This window comes from Clupea harengus, chromosome 7 (assembly GCF_900700415.2).
Source record: "Clupea harengus chromosome 7, Ch_v2.0.2, whole genome shotgun sequence".
Classification (NCBI taxonomy): Eukaryota; Metazoa; Chordata; class Actinopteri; order Clupeiformes; family Clupeidae; genus Clupea; species Clupea harengus.
The window spans coordinates 22732876-22744854 of record NC_045158.1 but is presented as its reverse complement, the minus strand read 5'-3'; the positions used below and the strand labels follow the sequence as shown (position 1 = coordinate 22744854).

Here is an 11979-nt window from a genome sequence, read left to right as displayed (position 1 = left end):
GGATGCATTCGGGAACTAATTATGAACTGAAAAATATGTACATCTGTTAGGCATGGGTTCCAAAACAGTTTGTATGCACCACGTTGTGATAGGTTAGAAGAGGACACAAGAGTTTCTACTCACATACAGAATGTGAACTTCAGTTGACATTTAATTCGCTTTTAATTAATTGACATTTAATTCCACCTGGAAGAACATAAATGTGGTATTCTTATTTGATGTGTTTCAGAATCATGTTGGCATACTGCTGCCAGATCAATATCACACTCTTGCCATCACAAACACACAAATATAAAACTTAAGGCATAGTCAGTGTACACACATACACTCAAGCATACCAAAACAGTGATGGATTAGGAGCGACATCTAGTGGCCATTCTTTGTTACTACATTTTTGGCATGACGCAAGATATCAAATAAAGGTGCCGTTATACTTCTACAACTCCGTTAGTCCGTGGTCACGCAGTTGCCTCGACGGACTCGTTTTTATTTATGGTTCTCTGATGGTTGTGGGTGTTGGAAAGCAATTTTTTTTTTATTATGGCGGTGGACCAAACTCCGTAGATGGTCATATTCGTTCATAAAAGTTGTTTGTTTGACTTTTATTTGCTTAGATTTTTTTTAAAGTTACCGAGAAATAGACATTGTGCAATGTAAAAACCCTGTTATTGTAACTGAAAATACATCTGAGGGGATGTTCGAGGTGTCTGAGCCAGCTATTTAATGTTGGCATACTACTACCCACAAGGTAAACAGCAATGTATAGACAGATTGACGGAGTCGGATAGTTAAAAAATTTGGGAGGTGCACGTCAGGCCATGGAGAGGTGCTCGGAGAGGGTTTGCAATGTTGGAGAGGGCTCTCTGTGTCTCTGTGTCTCTCCGTAAATGGCCGACCATAAATTGGGCTCAATACACAAGACTTCTCTGACATCCTGCCACAAAGGCAGTTTGGGGGGAAATTGAAAATATTAACTGACCATCAAAACCTTGAATACATTTAAAAACATTCTATCATTTAAAAAAAAAAAATCATTAATGATTGTTCATGCTTTATGCTATGTAAAGCTGGCTAGAAACATTCAGTAATCATTTCAAGTCAACCATTTCGTGACAGGTTGACCGGCACAATCATAGCTAGACCGAATTTCAAACATACCTGTGAGCAAATGCTTACATATTATGAGCAAGACCTTCTCTGACCTCTCCAAGGTCCAAGATGTCCATCTCAAAGGCTAAATTGACCTGTAGCAGCCAAATGAGAATATTGGGTGATGTTATTCATAAGATACTACACATTAATTAAGCTTGTCAAGTGTTCATTGTGTATTCAGCTATAAATGTGAAGTTGCTAATATAAGTAGGTGGACCAAAATAACTTGATGCGGCGTAAATAAAATTGCAAAGTAATCATTTCTTTAATAGAAATACAAATAATAATAATGATAATTGTATTACTAATGTTAACTTTTATTCACTAACCTTTATGTACGTATTATAATACATTTGATATCTTTCTTTTCAAGCCTCAAGCCTTAACACTTGTCTGAAGCCTTCAAATACCAAAGCAATGCAAAGTGCAATGTACGCTATATATGTTATGCTATAACCAAGCATGAAGAAACTATGTTGTAAATATATAAAATAATGATATGAGTGTTTGTATCAGAAACTTTTGTTAAATGCATCTATGCTGATGATAAGTAGGTTAGCAGGTTTGATGAGTGGCAGTCCATATTCCTCAGTTTGCACATAAGTCTGACTGTTCAGTATTGGAGCGAGCCCATCTCACCAGCAGAGATGTGTTCTCACTATGAACCATTCTGAGTTATCCATGTTATATCAATAAATAAAAAAAATCAAAGCTGTAAAATCAGTGGATGGCTGAATGCCAAAGGTACTGGCACTGATAATAGGCATACAGGTTTGTTTCATTTCGTTCATCAAATTACAGGTGTGCATGACTCAGCCCACAGCATCAGCATCAGCATCAATAATATGCATAGTTCTCATCCTTTACCTTTTGAATCAGTTGCATCTTTCATGCTAAATGCAGCAATTTGGTATCGTGGAGGGCCCAGGAGTCTACTTGTGGCCAACTGCAACAGACACTGCAATAAATTAGGCCTAATGCTTTAAGAGCTTCAGTGCTACTTCGCAGCTGTTCAACTTGAATTGGGATTTGAGTGTGACTTGTTTGGGAAAGGGTAACAAAAAAAAGTTTTCCTATGAATTAATTATTTTTGTAACGTCACGGCTCTGCTGTATACCACTGTGGTTCAAATCCAAACTGCTATTTTACACCAACTCTGAGGACCACACTGAATTTCATCACCGCAGGGCATGTTTTCTGCACTTTTGATTTTTGATTCTTCATTCCAACCGCCAGAGGGCAGTGCTGAGAGGCTGTGGGGCTGTGTTGCTGTGAAGCTGCTGAAGGCTGTCGGAGGCTGAGCGGAGAAGCTGTGGTGCCAGGCAGCGGAACTGGGTGAATTTGCAACGTTACAGGAGCCACTTGGTCGCAGGCAAACAGTTTAAGACTCGTCGAGACTCGAGAGCCATTTGTAATAGCCAAGGATGCGGGAATAACGACATATTGGGACCGTTAGGCTTCTTTGGATTAATTTGATTTCATCGCGTTGTCCCACATCTGCTTCGAAATGTCGGGAAAGATAGAAAGTAAGCAAGGTAAGCACAGCACTCCAGTTCACGGGACAGGGCTGTTCACGCATACATCACCGCCTGTTAGCTGGTTAGCTGCCCTGCTAACGAACCCGTTAGCTTTCTCTAAAATACCAGTCTGAGAACTGTCTGGGATGCAGGGCCCCAGCAATGGTCATATTGGAATCAAATTTTTGGTGGACAGTGAAGTCAACCAGCACACCCATTTAAAAACTATTGACGTAGCTGTACAAATTGTGCTTTTCTTTTCCGCATGAGATAAATTGCCCAAAGACCACGGTTAAAAGAGACAGTGAGAGTGATTTACAGATAGATCTGCGGCCAACTGAAATGCTAAGCAGTTAGCCAGTAAGGCTATCATTGAATACTAGCCATATGCTAGAAATGTCTGTTCCTCTTTATTCAAGGAACCTGGCACAAAGCGACGGAACTATTAGCGGCTAGTCATTGGTACTTGTGCTGCTGGTTATTGATCAGGCCAGATGTTTGGCTAAATTCGAGATAAGCCATTTTAGTTGGGAGCTTGACGGAACGGCTAACGTTCTCCAGCCTGTGTGCTATCAAGCGTAGCTAGTAGACAAATGATTGGCATGCTGTGGGGCGGAGTGGGGCTGCTGTTTGCTAACCTCTGCGCTAAGCCTGGTTAGCAGCAGACTGTAGCTATAATAGCTAGTTAGCTCACGGCAGCTGTAGTTGCCTATCAAACTAGCTAACGTCAACGGCAGTTGATTTTATTTTTCCATACAACCATAGGCAATTTTATGACAATGAAGTTGTTTATAAGTTAGTTATCAGTATCGTATTATTCCAGATTTTTAATTGTTACAAACTCAGGCTTCCCATGTATTGTTTAAAATAATAACTACGGAATGCCTTTTCAGTGAAGTTAAAGGCTCACGTTACAAGTTATTAACGTTACTTTGTAGGTGAGCAACTTGAGATTCTTGTTGTCTTATAACTATCATTTCAATTTTAAGACGTAAATTGAAACTAGCTAGCTATGGCTTATTGGCATGTTGGAAATAATTACTGTTATATGATGTGATTTACGCGCGCTGTGTTTGAGAGGACGGGGGGGTAGAGTGTCATAGCATCTCAGATCAATTTGAGCTACGTGAACATTTTTCATTTGGAGATATTGGATTTGTGCTAATGCAACTTTAAACATTTAGCCAGTTTTATCACTATACATCTTAGATACATGTCGTGATTAAAGCAACAGTGTTTTCCCTCAGACTTTAAACCGCTGCTATCTGTTTAACTTGGGTACTTAAATAGGAAGGAACACATTCCCAATGCGTCCTGCGTCATTGGAAGGGATTCTACCACGCACGATTATGGAACATTACCTAATGAAGGAAAGATTTAGCGAGGACTGTTTACACTGCCTAACAAACCACGAAGGTGCTAAGACCCTGTTGAGAGCGAGGCTGGACACAACAAAGCAGCCTTTTCCATTACTGCCTACTATGGAAAGGAAAGGTGGCCAGTCTCTTCATGCACGTCAGTGCTTCTAGGGTTGTGTTTTCCCATCTTGTGTTTTGGAGTGAGGCTGCACACTTCAGGCTGCATATAATGAATGTAAAAAACAGACATGCAGACAGACAGACAGGCCTATTCCTGTCTCCCTTATTTAGTAAAGTGTTTTTTTTACTTGGTCACTCTATGAACTGTGTGTGTGTGTTTGAGAGAGAGAGAGGCAGAGAAATATTTGTGTGTTGTTTCTCTTTTTGACTTTGAATGCAAGAAACTGATAAAGGTCTGGTTGGTACATGCATACTTATGATAAAGGCTTTAAGACCTCTATGAGAAGCCTATGTGGAGTGCACTTCAGTAAGTGTAGGGGCTTCAGGATGGGGATGCTGAAGCTTTCTTTTACTAAGAGGTTGAAACATATTCTGTTTCCAGTTCCTGGCTCCATCCATAGGGTGCTGATAATCTTCAGACTCAGCAGGATGAACCTTTTCTCCTGCTGAAGATGCTCAAAGAGGCTGGAGTGAGTTTTAAGAGGATGCTGGCTGGATGCTGATGCTGGCAGAGTTGTGACTGATGAGTAAATATCCTGGTTTAAACTGACTGTTGGATGCAGCCAATGCATCCTGTCCTTTGTGAGTGTGAAACCTCTGGTAAACAAAAATAAAGAGCTGGTCATTATAGGGAGAGAAACCAACCTTTCTGAACGAACTTTTTATGTTCTATTTTTACATTTTAAACTTTTAAACTTTTTTTAATGTTTAAACTATTTCAGTTTAAGCTTTGTTATAGCAGGGAAAACCCAGCCATGGCCAGCCATTGCAGAAACCAGCCAAACCCAGCCATTGCAGAAACCAGCCAAACCCAGCCATTGCAGACTCTACTTTGTTTGTTCACAGTCTTCTTATCCTCGCCATCGTATTGAACGCTGAATCCAAAATGTTGCCACACAGCAGATTTGCTTCTCTCTGTCTAGCTTGCGTTTGGGACTGAGATCATTTAGTCTTTAGTTTCCCCTCTCTTCTTCAGCTCCTATTAGCATACAGAGCACTGACAGGCTCTGTGGATCTGAATGTACAACGTGCCTGCAGTCAGCAGCGCAGTAAGCAAGTTTTGGAAAATGATAGGATATTGACAGGCGTACCGTAATACCGCGGTTCATGTGCGTATTGAACCGTACGGGGCGTACCGAACGGTTGTGCAATATCCCATGTACCGGTTCATCCCTACAGGGAACACGCATGATGAGAAAGAGATCTAAGCCTCAGGCGTGACCTCCTCTCTAACTCACTTTGAATAGAACCATCAGCTGAGTGAATGGAATGTAGATGTGAAATGTTGAGGGGAATGGAATGCTGCATCGGCTGGTCTCGCAAAACCCGCTCTGAGCATGCTGTACCCAGCGTGACCTCAGTGCCCAGCTGGTGCGCCGTCTCCTTGCCTAGCGTCTCGGGCACTCCAGGCAGCCTCTTTTGGCCCGTGCCCCTGCCTTTCCTGTTAGACCTGCACTGTGCTGCGCTGCTAAGGCGATTGAGACCTGAACAGCTAAATTTAGGGGCCAGAGGGGCTGGCTGGCCCATGCTCCTCTCCCCCGCCGCCAGCAGCCCAGAGCGCCTGAAGACCACAATCTCCCGCCTGTCTGCTAATCCTCCGCGGTGGCAGGACCCGACGGGGCGGCTGGTCCTTTAGACGCGGCGTTTTGGCATCAATATCAGCTGCTGGTCCAGCTCGTGCCCGTGAGTATGAGCAGGTCGACGGCTGGTCAAGCTCGTGCCCGTGAATATGAGCAGGTCGACGGCTGGTCAAGCTCGTGCCCGTGAATATGAGCAGGTCCACGGCTGGTCAAGCTCGTGCCCGTGAGTATGAGCAGGGCCACGGCTGGGAGATTGTAAATAGGAGTGAAAGAGTTGACTGTGCACCACACCTCACTGGGGAAGGCTCCCAGCATGCCCGTCATCAGTGGAAACCAGGCGTCAGAGTTTCTCCCAGCATGCCCGTCAGTAGCGGCAGCTGAAGTCACTCTGTGTGTAGCGCAGACTGCGCTGCGCTGCGCTGTGCTGCGTGTGTGGCAGCTCTATAATTTGAGCCTCGTCACATGACAGAGCCTGCTCTCCCACACCTGCCTGCATACTGATAGGCTTGTGTGTGTGTGTGTGTGTGTGCACCAGAACAAGGTGATCTCATCTGGGCCAGGTCTGCTCATGCTAGTGTGCTTGCACCAGTCAGGCCATAATCCATTTGGATGACTCACAGAGACAGTCTCCCTGTGCACATCACTAGTAGTGCTTTATAGATATAATGGTGTACATCTGTTTCTATAGCTTCCTGCATCTGTGGTTTGAGCCCTGCCCTGCCATGTGAGCCTTGCGTTAGTTCATGGACTGCAAAGAGGAAGGGCTGCTCGTTCACATTGAGAAAAACCCGTAGCCAAATGCATGATGGTCTTTTATGGTGGTGGTCGTGGTGGTGCCACCAGCAACCAGAGTAGCGGGGAGTGCGGGTGCGGGGGGGGGGGGGGGAACTAAAAGGCCTGGTGATGCAGCTGTTTTGACCTAGATACTAGTCACTGGTTCAAACGTGGTCAGGTCAGGGCCAGATGCTTTCTGGGAAGATGTTTTCTGATCAGAGCCTGTGACCATGTGACATCCTGGCAGTTTTATGTGTAGAGTATTACTGTGGCAATCAACATCATGGCAAATCAGAGAGTGAGTAAACCGCTTCACAAATGTCAGTGGTCACAGAGGGAGAGACACTGAAGCATCACTCACACTCTGGGCTTGGAGGTTTTGTGCATCTCAGTTCCCAACATACAGAGAGTACAGATGAGAATGAAGGGTTTTATGAATCTTTATGAAATTTTTGTCGTCTTGTTTTCTTTTCGAACTGTAACCTTTGACATATCTTTGACCCATAGAGGCCTCAGAGTACAGGCTGACGGTGCGTAGACTAGGGCAAAAAAATAGTTTGGCTGTCACTTCGCAGTTTGTATCTCGTCAGAACCGTCCTGATCCGGACCACATCCGAGCTCTACTGGCACCCCTTGTCTTCCACACTAAACTTTCCAAAGGGGACTGACTTACACATTGAACTGCGACACAGCTACTACACAGCTACTACACAGCTACTACACGGCTACTACACGGCTACTACTACAGCTACTACACAGCTACTGCACAGCTACTACACAGCTGCTACACAGCTACACAGCTGCTACACAGCTACTACACAGCTACTACACAGCTGCTGCACCAGGCCAGGCCAGGCCAGGTCAGGGCCAGACGTGGGCCAGGCTCACTCTAGAGTCAGGCGCTGTAGTGTGTGTGTGTTAGTGTGTGTGTGTGTGTGTGTGTTAGTGTGTGTGTGTGTGTGCGCGTGTGTGTTAGTGTGCGTGTGTGTGTGCGCGTGTGTGTTAGTGTGTGTGCAGGGCTCGAAATTGGCACCCGCCAAGCGCCAATGGCGTGTAGATTTTTGGGCTGGCGACTAAATTGTGTCCGATGCCCCGCCACTTGGCGAGTGACATTGCATTACAGCGCCCGACTACCGCTCCCGTCATGGTTAATAATAGCTTGCAACGTTAACACGAACAGTGGGAGAGAGTTCTAAGAATTTCTATACAACTATAACAATTTGCACGCGAATACAAAGTTTATAAAGTTCTAATATTTTGAGCGCGAATCAAAAGTTGAAACAGACTAACTTACTTTACCACACGCAAGTTAACGCAGATAAACGAAAGCTAAACTTCTCGAAATAATGTGGCGATTCATTGCCGGTGCATCACCTCCAGCAAAGGTAAACATCAGTGGGCTTTAACCGGTCAGCTGTCAGCTAGAAGTTCGTTGTCTCTGAATGATGTTAGCAGCAGCTAAGCAGCTAGCTAGCCTAGCCTGTCACCCTACTGGATCCATCATTAAGATACGTTTTATACTTCCTTGTCAGGCTGACAAAAAAATCAACTATCGATAATATGATTTCGAGCTTGTCTCCACTATTGTTGTGCAATGATATCCCCTGTCCTCCCGTCTCCCGATAAATTATGCTAACTAATGTTTGCGTGCTAGCTATCGCTAGCTAGCATGGGGAGTTGCCATTGACTAGCGAGCTACAAACGTCAGCCAACGATGCAAAATCAAATGATCTGGCAGAAACAACGTCAATACCAGGCTGTTTAGTTACATTACAGGGAAACCAGCCATCAAGTACATGGAATTGAGTTGTATTATTGTCAACACAAGTCTATTGTTTTATTTTTCGTTTCAGGCTCTGGGCTCTGTAAAGCACCTTGAGACAATTGTACTGTTCTGGGACTATATAAATAAAATTGAATTGAATTGAATTGAATTTATACATTATTTAAAAAAGTAAAATTAGTTGATTTTGTTTAATCCATTCTGAGAGTGATTAACAATGATATTAAAATCATAGGTAAAGGTTGTTTAAGTCAAACAATGTCAGAGTAGGTCTGAAATGCCAGGTTTAATTTTGGCCGGTAAAAATTATGATTGGCTGGTAATTTTTTTCATCTACCAGCCATTTTGGCTGCTAAGCAAAAAAGTTAATTTCGAGCCCTGTGTGTGTGTGTGTGTGTGTGTGTGTTAGTGTGCGTGTGTTAGTGTGTGTGTGTGTGTGCGCGTGTGTGTTAGTGTGTGTGTGTGTTAGTGTGTGTGTGTGTTAGTGTGTGTGTGTGTGTGCGCGTGTGTGTTAGTGTGCGTGTGTGTGTGCGCGTGTGTGTTAGTGTGTGTGTGTGTGTGTGTTAGTGTGCGTGCGCTCCAGACTCAGCCTTAGTGAGTGTGAGTGTGAGTGTTCACGACACGTCCTCAGCCCTGACCTGCTCCTCAGGGAACTTCACAACAGCCTGATTACAGGGCAGGCAAACTTCACACTCCCTCCCCACCAGTCGCTGGAAAACACACACATTTCCCCACCAGTCGCTGGAGAAACACACACACATCTCCCCACCAGTCGCTGGAGAAACACACACACATTTCCCCACCAGTCGCTGGAAAACACACACATTTCCCCACCAGTCGCTGGAGAAACACACACATCTCCCCACCAGTCGCTGGAGAAACACACACACATCTCCCAACCAGTCGCTGGAAAACACACACATTTCCCCACCAGTCGCTGGAGAAACACACACACATCTCCCCACCAGTCGCTGGAGAAACACACACACATTTCCCAACCAGTCGCTGGAAAACACACACATTTCCCCACCAGTCGCTGGAGAAACACACACACATCTTCCCCACCAGTCGCTGAAGAAACACACACACATTTCCCCACCAGTCGCTGGAAAACACACACATTTCCCCACCAGTCGCTGGAGAAACACACACACATCTTCCCCACCAGTCGCTGGAGAAACACACACACATTTCCCCACCAGTCGCTGGAAAACACACACATTTCCCCACCAGTCGCTGGAGAAACACACACACATCTCCCCACCAGTCGCTGGAAAAAACACACATTTCCCCTGGATGACTGCAGAGCGAGTGCTGGGCAGGAACACAGCCCTGGTGAAGTCACAGCTTGTTGTTCTTAAGCATACGTGGAATTTATTTTTAGATCGTTGTAATCTTCATTTTAATGATTTTTAATACTGTGGTTATAGTCAAAGGAGTGTGTCAGGCAGAGTAATTAAATCCTTTTGGTTTTGGTTTGGAGGGTGTGGGACGTGAGAGAGAGAGCTGCAGCCAGCAGATGTGCATTTGTGCGTGGTGCATTTGTGCGTGGTGCAGATGTGCGTGGTGCAGTTGTGCATGGTGCATTTGTGCAAGGGTGAAGCCCCCAGGTCCAAGTCCTGCCTCCGAGTCTGCTGACACGTTACCGCCTCTCATCCTCTCGTGTTTCAGCTGTCTGCTGATGTCCTTGGTCAAGGGCTTTGTCTGAGTGTGTGTGTGTGTGTGTGTGTTAGTGTGTCTGCCTGTGTGTGTGTGTGTGTGTGTACTGTGGCTCTCTTTTCCAGTGTGCTCACGTGTGACCCAGACAGTCCCTCTGCTCCCAAGCCTTGTGGCTGGGCCTGACCAACTTCCTCCCAGACCTCACTGTCAAAGTATTTGGCCAATCCCGTGCTGCCATATTCCCAGTGTCATAGTATTTGGCCAATCCCATGCTGCCATATTCCCAGGGCTGTATGTATACTTAATGCACACCGTTCCGTTTCCTCCTCATGTTTGTCATGTTGCCGTTTGGGTAGAGAGCAGAGAGTGTGACAAACTCAGGCATGGTATTTATTATGACCATTTCGAAAGACTGCATCATACAATTGCATTGGTACAGTTACAGTGCCACACAAGTGAAGGGATTTTTTTCTTCCAAAAATGAATGTCCGCAGGAAACAAGTGACCCAAGTTGTTTTCGTGCTGATTAGCAGTGAAAAAAATAGTAAGAAGATGATGCTTGTTGTTGCGTATGTTTTCAACTCCTCCCCCAGGTCTTCCTCTTGGCCAGTCACATCTGGGTCACGTCTTTCAGGGGTCTGAACAGTTCACACATGATGAATTGGCAGGTGTCTTGGTTCGCACGAGTGAACAGTTCACACATGATGAATTGGCAGGTGTCTTGGTTCGCACGAGTGAACAGTTCACACATGATGAATTGGCAGGTGTCTTGGTTCGCACGAGTGAACAGTTCACACATGATGAATTGGCAGGTGTCTTGGTTCGCACGAGTGAACAGTTCACACACGATGAATTGGCAGGTGTCTTGGTTCGCACAAGTGAACAGTTCACACATGATGAATTGGCAGGTGTCTTGGTTCGCACGAGTGAACAGTTCACACACGATGAATTGGCAGGTGTCTTGGTTTCGCACGAGTGAACAGTTCACACACGATGAATTGGCAGGTGTCTTGGTTCGCACGAGTGAACAGTTCACACATGATGAATTGGCAGGTGTCTTGGTTCGCACGAGTGAACAGTTCACACACGATGAATTGGCAGGTGTCTTGGTTCGCACGAGTGAACAGTTCACACACGATGAATTGGCAGGTGTCTTGGTTCGCACGAGTGAACAGTTCACACATGATGAATTGGCAGGTGTCTTGGTTCGCACGAGTGAACAGTTCACACACGATGAATTGCCGATCTGTGAGCGCCGAGTGAACTGTGGATCTGTGGCTCTAAAAAAATGCTGTTGTCTAAAAGTAGTGTGAACTCAAACAGTCAAACCCATCAAAATGTTTGGCCTTTTAATAGACATGGCATCATCAAACACCTTGCCATAAAAGGTAACTCTTTATTCTGTCAGTAGGGCTGTGTGTGTGTGTGTGTGTGTGTGTGTGTGTGTGTGTGTGTGTGTGTGTGTGTGTGTGTGTGTGTGTGTGTGTGTGTGTGTGTGTGTGTGTGCGTGTGTGTGCGCCAAAAGCCAAGCCGAAAGGACAAAATCATAAAATGAGGAGGATTGTTGCTTATTTACTGCCCAGACAGATGTTCAGCTATGATCATTAAGGAAAGGAAACCTACAGCTCTGAAAATGTCCAAAAGCATTCAGTGGATACGGGTCTTTCTGACCTAGAACTAGATAAAGCATATGTGTTTATAACTAGATAAAGCAAGCGTGTGTTTGTATGCGCGTGTGTGTGTGTGTGTGTGTGTGTGTGTGTGTGTGTGTGTGTGTGTGTGTGTGTGTGTGTGTGTGTGTGTGTGTGTGTGTGTGTGTGTGTGTGTGTGTGTGTGTGTGTGTGTGTGTGTGTGTGGTGGTGATGTAGCAGGGATGTGGATGTGTGGCCACTTGTGCTGTCAGACCCAGCCAGGCAGAGGGGAATGTTTCCGATGCCTGCAGCCCGAGAGCGTTTTTATTTTCTGCCTGAGAGGAG

General features: G+C 45.2%; 1 protein-coding gene across 3 annotated transcripts in view; it reads left to right on the top strand.

Moving 5' to 3' along the window:
- The first annotated feature begins 2340 nt into the window (after positions 1-2340).
- rapgef1a (Rap guanine nucleotide exchange factor (GEF) 1a) overlaps positions 2341-11979 on the top strand; it is a 65617-nt gene continuing 55978 nt past the window's right edge. Inside the window, exon 1 of one of the 3 annotated variants that reach the window (XM_042708307.1) lies at positions 2341-2678. In XM_042708307.1, the coding sequence (XP_042564241.1) occupies positions 2660-2678 (19 nt within the window). In that variant the 5' untranslated portion in view covers positions 2341-2659. Of the gene's footprint in view, positions 2688-11979 lie in introns of all 3 variants that reach the window. The other 2 variants (XM_031570872.2, XM_042708308.1) reach the window with 2 other exon arrangements.